Genomic DNA, 22,017 nt, shown 5'->3' with positions numbered 1-22,017 from the left:
GTGTATTCTTGTTTGGCCCCTACCTGCGACCGTCTGTCATTGGTGAGGCGATGGACATCGTTCTCATCGTTGTGGCCTTCCTCCGCTTCCACCTCTTCGGAATGGACTGGGAACGCTGCTAGCTTGGCGCTTGGGCCCTGAATTTCGGTGGCTGAGTTCGTTGCTAGCTCGGCTGCTAGGGCCTCCTCTACCGCTTGCGCGAGGTTGAGGTCTTTTTAGCTAGCAGTCGCCTCTGTAGGTTGAGATCCTTGACCCCACAAACCAATTGATCGAGGAGCATGTCCTCCAGGTATGTTCCAAACCCGCAGTGCAGGGCTGCTGTTCTGAGGCGCCATATATTGGTTGATGGTCTCCTTACTTGATTGCTTCCTCATTCGGAACGTGAACCTCCTGGTGATTTGTGAAGGCCTGGGAGCGTAGTGGTTTGTGAGGATCTCAAGCAACTCGGACCACGGGCGTTTTTAATTCTCTCGGCGCCACGAGTGCTGCAGCGGTATCGTAAAGCGGTGGCTCCGCAGTAGATTAGGAAATAGGATTTTTCCGATGCTCTCCCGCATCCGACAGGCCAACCGCATCGATGTAATGATTGAAACGGTTCTTATACGATTCCCACTTCTCTTCGTCTGGTTTAAACGCCGGGAATACTGGATTGGAACTCATGGTGCTGGAACAGGCTGGGCTACCTGCGGGAAAAATCTCTCTGGGACTACGAACGCTCGTGAGTTACTAGTGATATCAGCTCTGGAGAGGTTTTTGCTACCCTCTCTTTCTCTCTCTCTGGGTTACCACGTTGGCTGCTAGCCGTTGGAGGTGTCTTGATTCGCGCCAAAAAGTGGGCGTTAGTGACTCTCTACAGCGCTGTGCTGTGATTCCTACTGGCTCGAAATTCAAATGACACCCGTTTGAATTTCGCGCCAAATGCAGAGCGGCTGCGGCTCGCAGCGCTTCACTTTCCCCGTAGCGAGGCTAACAAGCGGCTACAGACGCTTCTAACTATTTGACTCAGACCGCTTTCTCTGGCTGCTGATCTGCGTTTGCTCTTTTTGATCGCTCGTTTCGCTAGCTGACCGCTCTCTCTGGCTGCGGATCAGCGTTTCCCTTGTCGCCAGCCGATCGCTCTCTCTGGGCTGTAGATCGGTGGCTAGTGACTCAGAGGTTGCAAGGTGCTTCTGGTAGCCATCCTATCCTCGTCGCCAGTGTTAAGTTTGAGCAATGAGAGGCTGAACCAGAGCATGAGTGCAACAGAACTTTATTTACAAATAAAGGGCTGACCGTGCTTGCCACGCCTGGAACTGGCTCGCAGCAATCAGCAGCCAGTTGGACCCCGCAGCCTGCTTTTATAGCTGGCTGCTGGGGAGAACCGACCAATGGGAATGGGGGAATAACGCCCACACAAAGTGAGTGGACCTGAGTGAGAACTCCTTGAGTCCTCAGGACATAACATTTTCCAGGGGTTAGTGTGGGAAATAATCGATAACACCATTTCTTCCAGCTGCCTGCCATCAACCTCAGAACCAGTTGCACAAGAAATCACTTGACAGGAAAAAAAATATCCAGATTTATGGCCCTTCTTCATTCATGTTGGACTGGAATCTTTACTACAGTTTCTTTAAGGAAAGACACCACATGGTTATATATAAATTCTGAACATCTCAGTCACCTCTGTGATCAAATAACATCTGTGACTAAGTCAGTTCAGTGGTGTCTATGCATGCAGAAAAGAGAAGTTTCCTTAATCCTCTGGGTTGGAAAAGACAGCTTCAAAATTAATTTATGAACTGGATTTATAGCTTCCTACTCCTTCAGAAGAATAAAATCCTTCAAATTCTCATTCTCTGTTTAACATAGATCACCACAATAATTTCATTCTTATTTATCATCCAATCTTTCAATTTGCCTGGATTAATTTTCTAAATTATTGTCCTATCGATCTTCATGGTAATAAAATCCAATGAATTTCTCTCCTCTCTTTTCCTCCACTTATCAATTAATTTAAGAATCTAATATTTAGATGCTCAGTCATGTGCTCCAACACAATTTCCCCTAGCCACCCGTATTTGGGTTTTTTTCCCTGTCTTTTGAACTTTTTCTATCAGACAGCACAAAATTAAAACTATATATAAGCTCTTTAATACTTAAGAACCAAGTGTTAATTAAGACCAGGCATGGTATTTATGTTGGAATAATAGTCTAAGTAGGAATTGAGTGCAGAAGATTTGGAATCAGCAAAAAAACAACAACCCACAAAACAAAACACCCTAGTCCTTCTTTTTAAAGTACATTTTAAAATCTGGGAGCCAGGTTAACATTGGCCATAGCAAATATTCTGGGTGCTAGAACGTGTTTTTCACATGTAGCACTATTTGTGCAAAGCAGCATCCGGCTGTGTCTGCAGGAGTTGTGAGAGAAGAAGGAGAAAAATAGCAATCTGTAGTCACGACAAAAGTCTCACACATATAAATGGTTGTAGGAGGAGAGCTGTGTTAGTCTATGGTGACAAAAAACCAGATGCAATCTGATTTAGCAGTTGATTTTTTTAAAAGCACCTTTTCCATCTAATTTTTATTAAAAGGTATCAGGTTTTGTCAGCTGCAGCTCACTTCATCAGATGCCATCAGCCTCTGCTTCTCCTGTTTTATTTATTTTTTACTTTACATAGAAAAGGTATGGACTTTGAGGTGCAATTTCATGTGGCTGCTTTTGTCATGATGAAAAAAAGTGGGGGTCCTATAAATGCCCAGGACATCACTTCCTTAACTGGTGACTGCAAACACAAGAGTTTGCACAACTTTGTCCCTTGAAGTAGTAGCATTTACAGCCTTCAGTTGGTGGTCCTGGTGCATAAACCTGCCTTTCTCCGCTTGAAACAGCAGCCCAGCTTGCTCCAGTGAGATTCAGAAACCCTATTCAGAACTGTAAAACTGAATTGGAGAAGAAAATGATACATAATGGGTCATAAATAATGCAGTTGTAGTTTAAAACATTTTCAAGAGTGTCTCTCAGAATAGGACAAATATAAGATTGTTGAAACACCCACCAAACTGGATGCAGGTAAACAGAACAGATGGGCCCTTTCTGTCTGATCACTCTTCCTCAGTTACTCTTGTTGCTTTGAACCAACCGCCAAAATTAAACCACAAAGAAATCCTTTACAGGTAGTCCTTGTTCAGCAATTACTTGTTCAAAGTTAGCATGGTGCTGAACAAGAATTATGACTCTGCCTTGTAGTGGCAATCACAGCAGTGGTAGGATTCAAATTATTTATTACCGGCTCTGTGGGTGTGGCTTGGTGGGCGTGGCAGGGGGAAGGATACTGTAAAATCTCCAGTCAGAGGTAGTATTTGCCGGTTCTCCAGACTACTCAAAATTTCCACTACCGGTTCTTCAGAACTGGTCACAACCTGCTGAATACCACCTCGGGATCACAGGATGTTACTCTAGAGAGATCATGATTCAGATGATTGGTAAGGATGGTTGCTGCAGCATCCTAGTGATATGATTGCCATTTTCAACCATCAATGGCAGCTTCCAGGAAGCAAAATGAATGGGAAATCCTGCAGGAGGTTGCAAGTAATGATCCTGTGACTGCTGGATACTGTGACCATGCGGGATTCATCTTAGCAATGGCCACTTGGACTACTGCAGAGACTGTCCTAAGTTGACATGGTTACATGTGGCTGTACTTTACAGTGGAGTTGCTGGTCCCCATTCCTATTTTTAAGTAAGATTCTATATCCTTTGAAGGGACGTGGTGGCTCAGTGGCTAAGACGCTGAGCTTGTCCGTTAGAAAGGTTGGCAGTTTGGTGGTTCGAATCCCTAGTGCTGCATAACAGAGTGATCTCCTGTTACTTGTCCCAGCTTCTGCCAACCTAGCAGTTCGAAAGCATGTGAAAAAAATGCAAGTAGAAAAATAGGGACCACTTTGGTGGGAAGGTAAACAGTGTTTTGTGTGCCTTCAGCATTTAGTCATGCCGGCCACAATGACCACAGAGACGTCTTCAGACAGCCCTGGCTCTTCAGCTTTGTAACGCAGATGAACACCACCCCTTAGAGCCAGAAATGACTAGCACATATGCGCGAGGGGAACCTCTACCATTATATATCCTTCAAAGTAGACTAAGAATCCAATGTCTTGTAAGTCATTGCTAGTTTTACTGTTACAGCAACAGAAATTCTCAAGTCTGAATGAAAGTCATTCCTTCCTTTCTTCTTTTTTCTTCAAGTGGACTGGGATTGGCCTGTCGAGATATTTTCTCAAATTATCTTCTTGACAAGCCTCTTTCACCAGCTTGTTGTCTTGATAGTGATACCTGTCCTTCATCTCTGTATAATATCTATTTGGAAGGAAGCCACACTAGGTTCAGTGGACAGTGTGTATTTTACAGTTACAAGAAAAACCATAGGAACTTGAGAAAGGAAACCAGAGCACAATGTAATCGTACATTGGATCTGTTTCTTTGTTTTGATGTACTTAGCTGTACATCATCATTGGATATGAAACCATTGGTTCATTGGTGCAAGGTAATTATTTATTTTTCTTTACTATTGGATTAGTTAAGGCCACCCAACTCCAAGAAAAACTCTGGATAGCACACAATAGATCCAAAAGATACAATATAAATATATGATTGTATAATTAAAAGCCAGTCTCCTTAGATACTATTTCAGATGATCTGGCTCCTGGATATTTCCCTAGCATTTGGACTCTATTCATGCTAAGAAAAATATTTGCAAAACTAGTGTGATTTTTAAAATAAACTGGTTGTATATTAAGCCAGTATACCAGTAGATCAAATACATGAACATTGCTTTTTGTGGGGATACAAAATCTAGGCACTAAAAATCCAGAAAATTATATCTATCTATTCAGAAATAACCCCCTTTAAATTCTGTAGGACTTCCTATCAGATCAATAGGTACTTTATGATTATGATCTTAAAATTTCCACCCAGTGGATCTTCAAGATCAAGGGTTTCCAAAAATGGCAACTTTAAGACTTGTGGACTTTGGTTCCTAGAATTCCCCAGCCATCATAGCATGGCAGGCTGAGTAGTTCTGGGAGTTGAAGTCCACAAGTTGTAAAGTTGCCAAGTTTCTTGCCCTGTCCAAGACTTCAGATCATCCCAAGAACAGGAAGACCTCAACTTACAACAGTTCATTTAGTGACCGTTCAAAGTTACAACGGCACTTAAAAGAGTGATTTATGCCCATTTTTCACACTTATGACCATCTTGCAACATCCCATGGTCACATGATCAAAATTTGGAAGCTTGGAAACTGGTTCATATTTATGACGGTTGCGGTGTCGTAGGGTCATGTGATCACCTTTTGCGATGTTCTGACATGAAAAGTCAACGGGGAAGCCAGATTGACTTAACAACCATGTTACTAACTTAACAACTGCAATGATTCACTTAACAAAGGTGGCAAGAAAGGTCGTAAAATGGGGCAGAACTCCACTTAACAAATGTTTCACTTAGCAACAGAAACTATGGGCTGAATTGTGGTCGTAAGTCAAGGACTACCTGTAATGAAGAAAAATCCTTTTAGAGACCAGAATTCAAGAAGGAAAATGTGGATTCGGCTTCATCTCTCTTACTTTTATTACAGACAAGTCTTTGGCCCTGATTTATTTATTTTTCTTTATTTATTTTGTCAAAAGCTTACAATACAATAGAAATAAGAATAAACGTACGTTTAAATATAAGAAATAGGAACTAATAATTGGGGACAATAGGACAGGGATGGTAGGCACGATTGTGCGCCTTACAGACCTCTTAGGAATGGGGTGAGGTCAACAGAGGTTAGTTTGAGGGTAAAGGAGTGGGAGTTTGAGCAAGTGACAACAGAATTAGGTAGTGAGTTCCAGACATTGACCACTCTGTTGCTGACCACTTCCTGCAATCAAATTTGGAGTGGTTTACATTGTTTATATCTGTTGTGTGCTCTTGTGTTGTTGTGGTTAAAGCTGAAATATTCATTAACTAGTAAGACATTGTAACATATGATTTTATGTACTATGCCTAAATCCAATCTTATCTGGTGTAGTTCAAGGTTGTCTGATGCTCCTTTTCAATGAAAGGATAGTCAAAAGCAGGATAAGGGGACACCCCTCCAGCACTTTTGAGTCTTCTTGCTCCCATTCTTGTAGACTAAGCACAGCATTCTCATTAAAAAGCCCTGTTCTTGCCATTTGCATTGCCCTAAATTAATTCATCTGCAGTAGATTAACTACAATTAACCACAGCATGTAATCCATTTTAATATCTAGCAAGGGGGTTGTGCTGAATTTTTAAAATATATACCTGATATTTCAGCAATATTTTTTGTCCAGTTCCACGTAGGTTTGATCGATATACACTCTTAGTTTCTAGACTCCAATCCCCAAATTGCCACACTGGAATACCTCCAAGCAACAACCACCCATGTTGGCAGTCATTAAACTGTTGTAAAAATCTTGACAACTCTCCAGATGAACATCAAATCTTTCCAGAGTTCCTCCAGGGCTGGGGAGAGATTAACCCCCTCAAAATTAATATTAAGAGAAGAAGAAAAACCACCACCCTGAATACCTCATTACTCCCTGCAGCTTTGCAACTAATTTAGAATCTCTACAACCTTGTGCCAATACATCAACTCTACTTAGCAGGGAAGTTTTTGCTTTCAAATTAACATCTTCTTTGACTACGAACGTTAGCCTGGGGGATTGTTTTGTGTATGTTTAGAAGTCTGTCTTACATGAAACTGAAAATGTCCTTCAAGATCAGTGGGGAAGGGGAAAGTTGGACTACAAGGAGTATTATAATGTCTTTGTTAATTTACAACTCCCCGTAGTAACAAGCTAGTGGAACAATTTTCATCGAGAGAGGTTGAAAGGCAGGTGGCCTTCTGTAACACTGTCCCTATGCTTAATGTGTCCCTGTGTCATTGTCCCCCATCCCCCCAAGAAGGAGATTCTAATCATCTGGGAAGAATGAATTAAGTAGCTTATGAGTTCATATTGAAGAATAATATCCATAAAGTTGCCATTGTAGAGCCCGGATGATGTGTGGCTAATGTGTCATAGAGTATTTAATGCTGTACGAGAGTCCAGGTGTGCTTAGTCCCGACATTTCTCCTATACTAAATCAGCTTGATCCCCTCCCTTCGCCCCTCCTGGTCTGAATCTCCAGCGTTTGCCAGCCCTAATTTACAATCTCCTTGACAGCCAGCTTGCATGAAGTGATTTTTGCAATTAGCTGGGCACGTGATCAAGCTCAGTGCAGGGAACAGCCTCCAAAGCTCCCCGCATATATGAATTCTGCCTGCAGCTTGTGTGGCTTCAGATTCCTGGAGAATCCTGCTCGGGCCTGCAAGTTGGCACGGGAGCAGGATCACATGCTAATAGTCCTTCCAAAGGCTGCTGCTCCTTCCCTTAACAGCGCACACACAGCTTTTCTGATAAGTTTGCAACATAACAAAAAAGCAAATCTCACTTACTATCCTTGCCCGCTCCCTGTTTGGACTGCCAGGTGGCGCAGGATTCAGCCCATGACATGGCATAACAACTGGGGGATTCAAAGAACACTGGAAAAGCTTCGCAGAGAAATGGCTAGTATGAATCAATAGCAGCTGGCACTGTAATACGAATTTATTAAAAGCGTGAAGCGTCCAGAATGACATTGAAATACCAGCCTAACGTATTTTAAGGGTCATCATTCCCTATAATCCATGTGATGGGCCCAGCACAGCCGTTTGAAGAACACGGCATATTTGCAAGGATACCTGCTGAGTCTTCTTACGCAGAAAGAATGAAAGTGGTCCATGTGTGCATAAAAAAAGTCGAGATGACAGCCACAAGCATATGATCCAAATCCTGCCTCTCTCAGATGCACATCAGCATAGCCACATTTTGTTCTGCCATCTGTTTTTCATTCAGGAGGAAGAGGGATAGTACAATCTAATAATAATGATGCATTAAAAATTATTCAAGTAATGGGACTCGTGACACCTTTGCATCTATAGCACATTTGTTGCAATGGAAGTATCTTCAAATTCTGCAAGGTTTATGCTGGGCAACATACTTGGCAGAGAACCTCCTAGTGGATTTTTGAAGGCTATTTGCAAAACTAGACTCAAATGTTCCAATACAGACATTTCTCCCCTTGTTTTCCCTATACAATCCACACACAAAAGGCATTCCTGAATCAGAAAGTGATGTGTTTCAGCAGCAGCCAGTGTGCATCCCACACAAGGGCTTTTGCAGGGTATTCAAATTAGTGTAGTGTCAACATGTTTGCAATGTACAGCAAGCTTAGATTTCCAAAATTGACAGCATAGCTAGATGTAATGGTATGTGGGAATGACCTTAAGATCAAAGCAGAGGTGGTATTCAGCAGGTTCTGGCCAGGTTTGGAGAACTGGCAGCAGAAATTTTGAGTAGTTTGGAGAACCGACAAATACCAGCGCTGACTGGCCCTGCCCCCATCTATTCTCTGCCTCCCAGCCTCCCAGCTGATCGGCTGGGTCTTCCTTTGTTGCTCTGCACAGGAGAATGGAGCTGGAAAGCAGGTTAGTGGGGTGGGGAGGGAATGGGATTTTGCGGTAACCTTCCCCTGGAGTGAGGTGGGAATGGAGATTTTACAGTATCCTTTCCATGCCATGCCCACCAAGCCACGCCCACAGAACCAGCAGTAAAAAATTTGAATGCCACCGCTGACACAAAGGAGGAAGCATAGCAAAAATACCTCCGAATGAACCTTTCCTCATTTTCAGGAGAGTACAAGTGAAGGAAGGGAGGGATACTTACAAGATTGATGTCAGTCTTACAAGGTGGTCCAGACAAGAAGCACACCCAGAATTATTTGCTCTAACTTTATTGTAAGGTTAGGTTAACAGAATCTTGCGTGATTTTCATTACCTGAAAATGCTGAAATATAGGACCCTTTTCACACAATACCTATCGTTAGAATGGCAATTGCACATTTTGCTTTCTTTTACAGTTTCTAAGATCTTCTTCACTGAAATGTGAGAATCTGAAATTATGGTTCATGTGGGGGCAGTTCTTACTTCCTTCTTCCCAGGCGACCATAATAATAAGTCTGCAGAACAAAATGCCATAATAGAATTAGCCTGATCCTGTACTGAAGCAGATTCTGTCCATCAATTTATTTGCAGAAATTGGTATGTCTAGTCTAGTGAAAAGAAGGAGTGGGGTGACATGATAGCAGAATTCCAATTTGTTAAAATTTAGAATAGACCTGAAAGGGACCTTGGGGCAGAGGTGATATTCAGCAGGTTCTGACCAGGTTTGGAGAACCGGTAGTGGGAATTTTGAGTAGTTCAGAGAACCAGCAAATACCACCTCTGACTGGAGATTTTACAGTATCCTTCTCCTGCCACGCCCACCAAGCCACACCCACAGAACTTTTCTTGTATCTTTTTTAATAACAGCCACTTTACTGTTCCATATTAATGTGTTGTATTTGTGTGTATACACACACATGAGGCAGTGGTGGGACTCAATTTTTTTTACTACTGGTTCTGTGGGCGTGGCTTGGTGGGTGTGGCAGGGGAAGGATACTGTAAAATCTCCAGTCAGAGGTGGTATTTGCCAGTTCTCCGAACTATTCAAAATTTCTGCTACTGGTTCTCCAGAACTGGTCAGAACCTGCTGAATACCATCTCTGACATGAGGTGGTATTCTGCAGGTTCTGACCAGTTCTGAAGAACCAGTAGCGAAATTTTGAGTAGTTCGGAGAACCAGCAAATACCACCTCTGACTGGCCCTGACCCATCTATTCTCTGCCTCCCAGCTGATTGGCTGGGTCTTCTTTGGTTGCCCTGCACAGGAGAACGGAGCCGGAAAGCTGGTTAGTCGGGTGGGGAGAGAATGGAGATTTCACAGTATCCTTCCCCTGCCATGCCAAGCCACACCCACCAAGCCACACCCACCAAGCCATGCCCACAGAACCGGTAGTAAAAAAAATTGAATCCCACCACTGTCCAACCCCCTGCTAAGCAGGGGACCCTGTACCATTTCAGTGGCTGTCCAGTCTTTTCTTAAAAGCCTCCAGTGATGCAGCACCCACAGCTTCTGAAGGCAAGTTGTTCCACTGGTTAATTGTTCTCACAGTTAGGAAGTTTCTTCTTAATTCCTTGATTCCTTCTCTCCTTGATTATTTCCTGGAATTTGTGGGCCTGCTGTCAGGTTCTGTTAAGCCGCAAATGAAACAACCACCAACAAACACTGTCTTGGATCAGAAGATGGCTTCATCTTTGCAGCACGCTCACAGTACGAACTGACATTCACCAAAGGAAATAAAGTCAGGGCTACCCGCCCAGTGCTCCCTTCCACCTTTTAAGTATGTCCACCAGCCAGGGGTGAGATTCAAATTTTTAACAACCGGTTCTGTGGGTGTGGCTTAGTTGGTGGGCATGGCTTGGTGGTCATGTTATTGGCTGGGTGTGGCCAACTCAATACCACTCACATCGAGGCATGCATCTCCATGCCTGGCCTCCCATGACTGTGGGGATTCTGCAACAGTCATAAGTGTGAAAAATGGCCATAAGTCACTTTTTTTCAGTGCCATTGTAACTTTGAATGGTCACTCCACACAAGCAAAGTACCAGCAAAGGAGGAAAAAAAACCTCCAGAGAAGTTTCACAGACAGGAAGTCTAGTCCTGTCAAGAATGTAATTAGAGTTAATGGAGAGGCAGTTTCTGTAAGCAACACCAGAATGTTTCCTTCCTGCCTTCCTTACAGGATTAGGCCAATAATTTCTTCTAACAATCAGTTCTCTGAACTGCTTATAATGTTAACAACCAGTTCTGGCAAATAGGTGCGAACTGGTAGAATCCCACCCCTGCCTCCAGACCCACCCAGCCACGCGTGTACCATACCCCACCATTAAACCATTAAATGGTCAGGAACTCATTAAACGGTTAACACTGAGAACAGTATATGGAAGAAGGGGTCAACCTAGTCTCCAAAGCACCTGAAGACAGAACAAGAAGCAATGGATGGAAACTGATCAAAGAGAGAACCAACCTAGGACTAAGCAGAAATTTCCTAACAATGACAATTGATCAGTGCCATGGCTTGCCTCCAGAAGTTGTGGATGTTCCTGTTATGTCCTGAGAACTCTAGGAGTTCTCACTCAGGTCCATTCACTTGGCGTGGGCGTTCTGCCCTTCACTCATTGGTTGGTTCTCCCCAGCAGCCAGCTATAAAAGCAGGCTGCGGGGTCCAACCAGTTGCTGATTGCTGCGAGCCAGTTCCAGGCGGGGCAAGCACGGTCAGCCCTTTATTGTTATAATAAAGTATTGTTGCACTCATGCTCTGGTTCAGCCTCTCTTTTCCCAAACTTAACGGTTCCATTACTGGAGATTTTTAAAAAAGAGATTTGTGTTAAATGGTATAGGGCAGTGATGGCTAACCTTTTTCGGCTCCTGTGCCGATAACTGCATGCGCTCTCCTGTGCTCACCCTTACATACCAGCACCCAGGAGGCAATGCGTGCTGGCCCCCTCACACCCCCTGTGCAAGCACGCATGATCCCCCACCGCATGCCTGCATGCACGATCACCCCTGCCATGCACCATGTGTCTGTGCATGTGTACGCAATCACCTCCTGTGCCGCGCACCTCTGTGCATGCATGCACAACTCCCATGCATGCTGCACATCTCTGTACATGCTTGTGTGTCTCCCGTACAACCCCGCACCCCTCCAAATACAGGCCAGATACCTGACAATCAGCTGTCATCGTCGGCGCTGCATGCATATGCGCAGTGGGGCTCTTCCAGGTGAGCTCTTCCATGCCAGCAGAAGTGGCTCAGCATGCTATTTCCAGCACACGTGCCATAGGTTCACCAACATGGGTATAGGGTCTCCTGTTTGAGCAGGGGCGTGGACCAGAAGACCTCCAATGTCCTTTCCAATTCTGTTATGTATTTGTATTTATAATTTCAATTTAGAAAGCAACCCATCGATCACTGACTCTGAGTCGTGTACTGCATTGTGCTGATATCTAAAAACAAAACAAAATAACATTAAAATAAATATAACGGGGATGGGTAGACATAACCTAATCAAAGCTGACACAGTTAGTCACTCCCCAGATTATTCCAGAATTCAGAGGGGGAGGATTTCCAACAACTGTTTAAAGGCTTGCAAGGTCATTCCAATCCTAACCTCAGATGTGAAGGAAATTCTACTCCAAAGGAACCACAAGAGAGAAGAGCCGTCAGATGAAATTGCTTAATGGATAAGACAGAAACACTGGTTAGATTTTACTAGGTGGGCAGAAACAATGGGAGAGATCGCTGATCCCTAGGCCAAAGGGGGATTTATAGTAACAGTACTTTGAACTGAACCCAAAAGCTGACTGAAAAGTCACTGATAAGTCATATGCTTTCAAAAGACACTAAGCTTACATAATACACTAAGCCAGAAATAAAAAAATCAAGGATAACACAAAACTACCTTAAGGCTGCTGCTGGGTCTTTCTTTAATCAGATTTAATCAGGTTCTGTGAACATGGCTAGAAAGATGTGATGAAGGTATTCAAAAAATGTATATATCGTTACCTTGACTGTTTAGATCATATTAGTGGCAAACATGATGAACGCTGCTTCTTTCTTATTGACAGTATAGGAGGGTGATGGAAGGATGAGTGCCGAATTGTTAACTCTAGTAATATCTTTCTGCTAGAAGCAAGTTTGCTTCAGAACAATTTATCCTTGGTTATAATGAACACTGTGGTACAGTCTTCATCAAGTCTCACTTATTTCTGAGATAAATCAGTGGTATTTAAATTAGTAAAAGTTAATTTGCTTGCTTTCAGTCAGATAACAATATCTTTTATGAAAGAGTCCAATGATCCACAGAGATAGAATCTAGAATCTCAATAGAGCTGGAAGGGACCTTGGAGGTCTTCTAGTCCAGCCCCCTGCTTAAACAGGAGACCCTTTTCAGGCAGGTGACTGTCCAGTCTTTTTTCAAAAACCTCCCATGACGAAGCACATACAATTTCTGGAGGCAAGCTGTTCCACTGGTTAATTGTTCTCACTGTTTGGAAGTTTCATCTTAATTCCTGGTTGCTTCTCTCCTTGATTAGTTTCCATTCATTGTTTCTTGTCTTGCCTTCTGGTACTTTGGAAAATAAGCTGACCTCCTCTTCTTTATATAGTGTATATGTATATAGTATATGTACACTATATAAAGATACTATATATAGTGTACTTTATATAGATAGGGCAGAATCAATCTTCCTGACAATGTTTATGTACCAGCCTCCACACCTGGGTGTTCTGACCCAGGCTTTGCCAAACGTAATTAAACACAAACTTATTTTAAAAGAAAAACCTATTTTAATGCAACGCTGGGAATTATTTTCATTCACAGCCAGAACTAATCTTAAACAGTTCCCCAAGACAAGCACACATCTGTCAGTGCTGTGGAATACAGCCAAAACCAGAAGTATCCAAATTAATTATAACAGTACCAGAAAAAATCGACTCAGAATCTATTGAACTGCTTTCCTTCCTGCAAAGCTTTCGTCATTGAGGTCTGACTTTTATCCCTTATGGGAGGGGCAATCACCTCCCAGTCTTACTCGCCGCCTCTTCTGCTTCAGCTGCTCGCACCTTCTAGCAGCTCTGCGCACACACACACTGGGAACAGGCTCCCCTGGGTCCTCTGCTTTGCTGCTGCCAGACTCCGAAGGCTGCACCCCACTCCCAGATGGTCTGGCTGGCCCATCCCTGCATCAGACACAGGGCCCCCATCCAAGTCCTCTCCAGACTCCCTGACTGGTCCCCTTTCTTCCTCACTGTCCGATACCGCTGCCGTCTGCACTGGCTGCTGGTGAAGCAGTGGGCTACAGCTAAAAAACACATAAATGTATCCTTGTTGGGAATGATTTACTGGAATGTGTTTGGTGGAATAATGCATAGTTGCTGGAATGTTAGCAAACTTCAACACAGAGCAAGCTATATAAGACATGCAGGGGACTTTTTTTTGCCTTCCATAGTTATAAATATATGATTCTACTCTCAAAGGTATAAGATTATAAGTGAATAAGAAAATATATGATTGTGAAATGGCATTTCTTCATGTCTATATTTAGGCAATCTAAGTTTTGCTGTCTGCCTTTTGATAAAGCAATTTTTAGACGCATTATCTAATTAAAGTTGGGAAGTTTATCTGCATGGGTTTCAAGTGAAAATATAAAATGTATTTCATTTATTTCCGGACAACTCAATAAGACTTTTTAAAAGGCTGACAGGTTGGTTTGTGTTTTAAAGAAATTATGTATAGATAGACCAGATTCTTTGCCTTCCTCTCCCCATCTATACAGTAACTTGTCTGAGCTAGTCTACTTGCTAGAAGGAACATATGTAGGGAGTTTATTACTTAGTAGTTCAGTAGTATACTTATGACATCTGCTGTGTGGATTTTAAAAGTAACATCTATATGTGTAGGAGAGAGTGCCATTACTTAACTGGACACTGTAATGTAAACCGAAACTACTGTACTCTGCTTAAGAGTCAGACAATAACTTAAAAGATATGTTTTCAAAATAGATCTATAGAAAAACAGCTAATGCTTTCTGCAAAGACCACACTGTTACAGCCACACCTCAAATATCAGAGATATTAAATCTATTAAAACCCTGCAGCATATAACTTTTATAGCAAAAGCTTGTTCTTTTTTTCCTCATCTGCTGAAGAGCAGGATTTTTACTACCTTTGCCCCAACAATTTCACTGGAGAGAGAGAGGGGGGGGGACGACGACAATTAATGAATTCAATCAGTTGTCTGTCATGCTTATGGTAAAAAGAGGGTATATTTTTTATTTTAAATCTGGGAGTTCTTTTTGTCCTTTTGGCAGTACTTTCATACTAGAGTCTGTCTGTCTGTCTATCAAGTTATTTATTTAGCAATTCATATTTTGATTGAGCTGCCCATCACATCTCCAGGAAATTCCCCAAGACCTCCTGAAAATCCAAGAGGTCCATTAGATGCTTGGGACAGACCTCTTTAACAGATCCTCCCCTCTGCAGAAAAGCATGGCAGTACAATCAGGCGTGGTCTGTCCATAACAAGGAGAGAAGTTCAGCCTCCTCCTTCTGTCCCAAACCAAACATCAGGTCTCCTGTGTGCCCTCAGTAAACTGGATCAGATTCATGTTGCCATGAAAGGCAAGTTGAAACTTCCAAGTGCAATCAGAGTGTGGAAATTTACTACCAACCCAGCATTAAGTTAATACAGCCCTGGCAAGGATAACACAATGGAACAGGAAGACTAATCCACAAAACAAAATCCACAAGTAAACCGTTCTGATCCTTCAAACCAGGAAGCATCAGCAATGCCATGCCTTTGATGCCAGCGGAGTTTCATGGATGATAACAGCTGTCTCCCCTCCCCTCCCAAATGGGATGGTGGCTCGGGCTACAACCAAAATTTGGGTAGATAGAACTCTTCCATTCAGATACTAATAATACACATCTGGTCTGCCATCTCATTCTGTATTGGAATGTATGAATGACCTTGGGGTTAAAGGGAAAGAGATGCTACATAGAAAACAATCAGATAAGACAGGGAAGAGCCTTCAGCAGCTTAATGGTGAGACAAATAATCTTAGGAAGAACTCTCTTTAAGTAGTTAAAAGTAGTTAAAAGTAGTGGCTGGAAATTTGTACCTTCAAACTTGTAGCCTTACGATAAAGTAGGATTAGCACATCTAGTTGTGTTTCCTGTCTAGTTTACCTGGGTGGGCTGACACAGTTAAATTGGGACCCTGCCTCTTGGGATAAGGAGAGACACTTCCCAATCTATTGTGCTTTTAATTAAAAGTGTCCTCCTCTGGAAATAATAACATCCTTTGTCTCTTAAGCTTCTTGTTCAGAACAACTTGGCTTTAACTAATTAATTGCTCAACCATTCTTTTTCTATAAAAATAAGAACTTTTTATAGCAGCTTCTTATTGTGCGATGACAATGATTTCCAAGTAATATGCATAAGAAAGCATTCTAAATGTGACCTTTTTTTCCTGCAATAACAGTTAATCTTTCTTTTCTTTTCAGATAAATTATCAAGATAATATGGCATATCTGGGAAAAGGCAGATGGACTCATATGTTCCCTTTTCTCATAGTAGGTATTTTGAATGCATAAGCTGCAGGTCCATCCATTAACTGTAGCAAATTGACAGTAAAGAACCATTCATTAGTGCTTTATTAATCAGAACCAAAAATTTCCATGTAGCTACTTCAGAATATTTCATTCTAAAAACACCTTTTTATGTCTTTAAAAAATCAAGCCCATAAACGTCATTAATATTGTTGAATCTCAAGGGATTAGGTTGATCTAATTGACAAAGTACATGTAGTGTTTATTATTTTTCCAAGATCCAGGGTTTGTGTTGGATAGAAATGGAGAAAGAAGAGAGCAGAATTTCCTAGCAGCGCCTGTAGTTTTCATTCTTCCAGTTTGCAATGTAGGAGTGGAAAGGGATAGAAGAGATTTGGTTTCTGGACCATTATTTTATTACTGGATGATAGACTGCTGTGACAAGATGGTCTGCCTCTCACAAAGACTACAAAAAATGTTTTTGACAGAATCAGGTCCAATAAAGGGACTTACTAAGCTGCTCAATTAAAAATGAAGAAGAACATGGATTCATAAAGTTCATGGCCTTCACTGTCTAGATAAATCAAGGTTCCCAGCATGGAAAATAAACAAGAGGGAGCCTGAACTCATTAAAGGAAAACAACTGTAAATTGATATTTACACGATTCATACAATTACAATAGTGCTTAAAAAGCAATAGAAATGGAGGCAGAGTTCTACGTTAAAAAATATGCATATTTGCTCAGAAATTCAGATAGATGACCTTGGTTTATTGTAGAAAACACCAGGATTAAATTAAGCTAGAAAAACAAGCAAAAGCAATAGTATTATTGATTTACATTACTGACTAATGTAATCAGAAAGAATATCTTTCAAAGGGCCTGTGAACGTAATAGTAATGGCAGATTAATTGGGGATGAACTCTGCCAAGTTTAGGAGGAAACCTACAGGAAATTTCCAGCATGAACAGAAGGTTCCATCACTTCACCAATTGATAAACGAAACAAGTTGCTCAAGTATTTTTGTCTTGACCTCAACCCATAGAGAACATATAGCAGATAAATATAGCAGATCAATCTTACACACTGCCAGATAATGTAGTCATATGCAAACCTTTGTCTTCAAGAAAGCAGATTTGAATAAACTCAAGGCAATTTTAAGAGCAATTCTGTAATTCTATGATCCGCTGAACCTGGAATAAGCTTAAAACCTCCAGCTTATAAACTTCAACTAACAGAAGGAAAAGGATTTGGGAATTATCATTCAGGGCTTTAGCTTCTTCACTCTTACTTTAGGGATAAGTGAAGTTTATAAAATAAAGAAAATGAAAAATAAGTTCTCAAAAGAAAATAATCCGTTTAATTTTGAAATGCTGAAACTGCTATATAGTCCAAGCTATCCTATGTTCAGTGTAATATTTGCTTCAGAAAAGTTTTGAAAATAAGTGAAAATGGAGTCCTTTGATCTTGAGAACAATAGCTGCAGATAGCCAATTTTAGAAAGCGTTACTAAGAAAGCATACAATATTCAGTACTTTTATGTTAATAAAAGCATTCTTGCTTCATTTTGCTTTTGGGACTAGCTTGGCAGATTTGAAATGCAGGGATCATGAAATGGGGGCGCTCTCAAAATACAATGAGGCTTTGCCTATACACAGAATATACACACCCATACTCTCATGGATGTAATGAAGCTGAAAATACTAATAAGTCAATAAGAATAAAGCAGACTTAAGTCAAACTAAAAGGATGAGTGTAAAAAAAAATCCATGGTGATGATCCTAAGCTCTGATCTGTATGTATGAATAGAAAAGAATACTTTATTGGCCAAGTGTGATTGGACACACAAGAAATTTGTCTTGGTGTAAATACTCTCAGCATACATAAAAGAAAAGATACATTCGTCAGGAGTCGAGAATCATAAGGTACAACACTTAATGATAGTCGTAGGGTACAATAAGCAATCATGGAAGACTTATAAACAACCTGCCTAAGTAATGCATTGGTAATTTGGAACTGGATGTTGTAAACAGTGTTATAAAACTGTTACGAATCCTTCGTAAACCACATAAAATTAAATCTGCAATTTAAACTTTACATTTAAAAGTCATTTCCTTTTCACCTTTTTTATTGTGCCAAACAGATAACTTAACAAAATGGCATTTGTGAAAGGAGATACCCATTCTGCAGAAAAGTTGTTGGTCATTTTTGCACCTATCTCATATTTTCATAGCATTACCCAGCCATCGTTGAAATGATATAAATCTTGTATGCATTATTATTATTATTTTGGCACAATGATAAATGAATCACACATATAAGATATTATAAGCCATTAATATGGAAATAACCTTAGGCATCTTTTTTAAACAATATTGCCCTTTATATCACATTTATAGACAATTAAAATACAATATTTGATCATTAGATATTTTAGACATAATTTGTTCAAACAAACCAGCTGTTTTTTGTTTCAAATCCACAAATAGCTTGCAATAAATATAAACTTATGTGTCTGATTAATATCCAAGGCTTTACATTCTATTTTAAAAGGATATAATTTTTTAAAGAAAGCTAAATTCTATGCTTATTTTGGAAAAATGAGCTCCATTTTTATATTTAATTTATTCTAATTTTGAAGTTTACCTTACAACCATTGATAATCTAATTTGCTCCCTTTTCACTTCCATTGTTCTCAGTATATGCCTTCACACATGCCTTCAATTGTAATGTCTTATATTTTAACAAAATAAGATATGGACAATTTTTAAAATTTAGCTATTGCTCCAAATATCACATTCTTCATATTTCTGCCTGCCTGTCAAATAAAGAGTAGACATAACTTTATTTATAGTCTTTTAAATTCCAATAAAATGTGAAATCATGGAAGAAATTCAAGGCCATCAGGTTCAGCTCATAAAGATTAGAAGATCTATGACAAATTTTGATAGGAGATAGTTTCTTCAATGTCCAGTAGCCCATATTATTGGGGGTAGGGTGGGTTTGTATGTTTTAATCCCAGTGATTCACACATCCATCTTGTCTGCCTTTAAGTAACTATGACAACCTGGCAATAGAAGTAACTAAGCTTTACTTTTTGATACAGGCATCACTTGTGTATTCTGCTAATGCTGAATATTCTAATTGTGGTGAAAATGAGTATTACAATCAGACAACTGGAATGTGCCAAGAGTGTCCACAGTGTGAGCCGGGAGAAGAACCTTATATGGTGAGCCAGGAGAAGAAAATATCATTGTGATATTTTGAGATCATTAGATAGTCTGTTCTATTCTATTCTATTCTATTCTATTCTATTCTATTCTATTCTATTCTATTCCATTCCATTCCATTCCATTCCATTCCATTCTATTATTTCCTATAAAGGTGCCAATTTGAAAAATGCATCACACAAGATAACAATGTGATTTAGAAATGTGTTCAAAATACTATAAAACGTATTTTTAAAAGCATTGCTCCTTTTATCTTCGTGTAACTGTAGTTAATGTGTTTTCCATGAACAAATTGAAAAGAGAGATGTTCCATAAGGAGAAAGACAGAAAGACCATATCTTCTTCCTTGAATGCGTGTGCACACCCACGCACACACCCACACACACCCACACACACACAGAGTGGGGATGAGGAATCCTGCCTCCTAGCCAGAGCAGTAAACAATATCAGACTAAATAAGTTTGGCCTTCTTCTATAAGGCAATTTCTGATGTTCTTATTTGTCCAAATAAAAATAGAAATCTTTACTGAATCATATCCATAGGCCAACCAAAGTACACTTTTTTTTAGTCTTGTTCGACAATGGCAGTGAACAATGTCATTTTCCCTGTGGTGCAGGGTATCATTATTCTAAATTTCCTCACTGTCAGGAAAATAGCCTTCACAGGACTGCTATGAAGTAAGAAAATAGCTGTTGTGTTCCAAATAGGATTTCAGACAAGGTTGGTGAGTCCAGCAAAGCAGGAACAGTTTCTCTCCAGTGCAATTTTCCATAATTACTCTGCCTTAAAAATATAATTATCCCTGGCAGCAATTATTTTTAATAGGCACCATATTTTGACTAAGAGAGAATGAAAGTCCGTCCTACATAAACCCAGTGGTATGTAAGAGATTCTTAAAACCCCTCCTTCAGAGAAATAGCAGTAACAGAGGAATTGCCTTGTTATTTCATTCCTTTTTCATTCCTTGTTGTACTTCACTGCCTTTTAGTTCTTGAATGCAAATAAGCAGGACAGATGCACAGTGAAAGGCCTTTGCTAGAGTCTTTTCGTGTTCACACTGAAGACTATGAGGTTTAAAATGCCCCCTTGCCTGAGTTTAGGTAAGTGAGAACAGCTGAGTGATTAGTGAACTCGTGTGCCAGTACTGACAAAAACCCAGAGAGCTAAAGAATATTTTTAAAAGCAGAGGACGGTCAATATTATGATTAAAATGAGTTTAACTGCGTGTCATAAAAGCTTAGTGAAAAAGAACAAATGTTACTTTCTACCAGAAACAAGAAACCAGCCACAAACATTGGGCGGTGGGGAGGACAGAGAGGTCCTACAAAGACTAGGTGCCACCCCAAAGAAGGGCTGGTCTCAGGTCCTCTTTTTATTAGACTAGTCACAGGCAAGGAAAGGTATGCCAGGTCTTTCTTCACAGGATGGAAGGCATGCTTCATATTTCCTTCAAAACGGAATTTGGAGAACAGCACAGTAAAAAGATCTGGGTGCTTCTCCTCTGTTCTAAATTGGAGTTCTTATTTAATCCTATCAAGAAGACAAAGTGGAGACTACCAAAGTAATCTTCTTCAGGCAACCTGCCAAGGAGGCCAGTGGGGAAAAGGAGGAAGGGTCATCAATTCCGTATAATAAAGTCATTGAAAAAAATTGGATTATTTGAAACGCTCTTGTTCTCACAGACATGTGGGTATGGCACTAGAGATGAAGACTATGGCTGCATCCCATGCCCATCAGAAAAATTTTCTAAAGGTGGATATCATATTTGCCGGAGACACAAAGATTGTGAAGGGTTCTTTCGGGCGACAGTGATGACACCTGGAGATAAAGAAAATGATGCAGAATGTGGGCCTTGTCTCCCTGGGTAAGGATTTCATTACAATCTTAACAGTCTTCATTCTGTGCATGCTTAATTTTTCTGCATTCACTTAAATGCATGATCATTATCTGTACATAAGCAATAAACATGGCCCCAAAGATTTATGTTAAAGAAAGAAATAAGACTATTAAAGCAAATGAAATATCAACTCAAATGCACACCTGCTTCTTCCTTAAGATTAGAAACCACTACTGATTTTTGGATCACATAGCAAGCAATGTGAAAAGGTAAAGGGTTCCCTTTGCACATATTTGGTAGTCGTTCCTGGTTCTAGGGGGCGGTGCTCATCTCTGTTACAAAGCCGAAGAGCCAGTGCTGTGCAAGGACATCTCTGTGGTCATGTGACTGGCATGACTAAACGCTGAAGATGCACAGAACACTGTTACCTTCCCACCAAAGTGGTCCCTATTTTTCTACTTGCATTTTTACATGCTTTTGAACTGCTAAGTTGGCAGAAGCAGGGACAAGTAATGGAAGCGGTGCTAGGAATTTGAACCGCCAACCTGCCGACCTTTCTGACTGACAAGCTCAACTACTCATGGCTTAAATCCCGATTATGTTAAGCCTAATTTACCTACCAAACTGAAGTAAGAAGTGAAATGAGAGTGTTCTGTGCTTCCAAAGCCAGGCATATTTTTTGCAGGTCTGAGGATGGTCTTTCCATGAACCACTCCTGCTCTTAAATAATAAAGCTCTTTTCTACACAGTAGAAATAGACCTGTCATAAATCCAGCTGACCACTAGATGACATAGGAATTAGTTTTCTGTATACTTTTTCTGCCATATCATGCCTA

At 40.7% G+C, this 22,017-nt stretch overlaps 1 protein-coding gene across 1 annotated transcript in view; it reads left to right on the top strand.

Annotated features, from left to right (window-relative positions):
* The window catches only part of EDAR (ectodysplasin A receptor), a 93,982-nt gene that overhangs the window by 50,850 nt on the left and 21,115 nt on the right, over positions 1 to 22,017 (top strand). Inside the window, exons 2-4 of the mRNA XM_026707508.2 lie at positions 16,070 to 16,138; positions 19,220 to 19,342; positions 21,027 to 21,208. Of these exons, the coding sequence (XP_026563293.1) occupies positions 16,088 to 16,138; positions 19,220 to 19,342; positions 21,027 to 21,208 (356 nt within the window). The 5' untranslated portion in view covers positions 16,070 to 16,087. The remainder of the gene's footprint in view (positions 1 to 16,069; positions 16,139 to 19,219; positions 19,343 to 21,026; positions 21,209 to 22,017) is intronic.

Source organism: Pseudonaja textilis, chromosome 8, assembly GCF_049901715.1.
Source record: "Pseudonaja textilis isolate UNSWEBS1 chromosome 8, rPseTex1.2, whole genome shotgun sequence".
NCBI classification, from domain to species: domain Eukaryota; kingdom Metazoa; phylum Chordata; class Lepidosauria; order Squamata; family Elapidae; genus Pseudonaja; species Pseudonaja textilis.
Note: the sequence above shows the minus strand (reverse complement) of the source record. Positions and strands in the feature narration are given on the sequence as shown.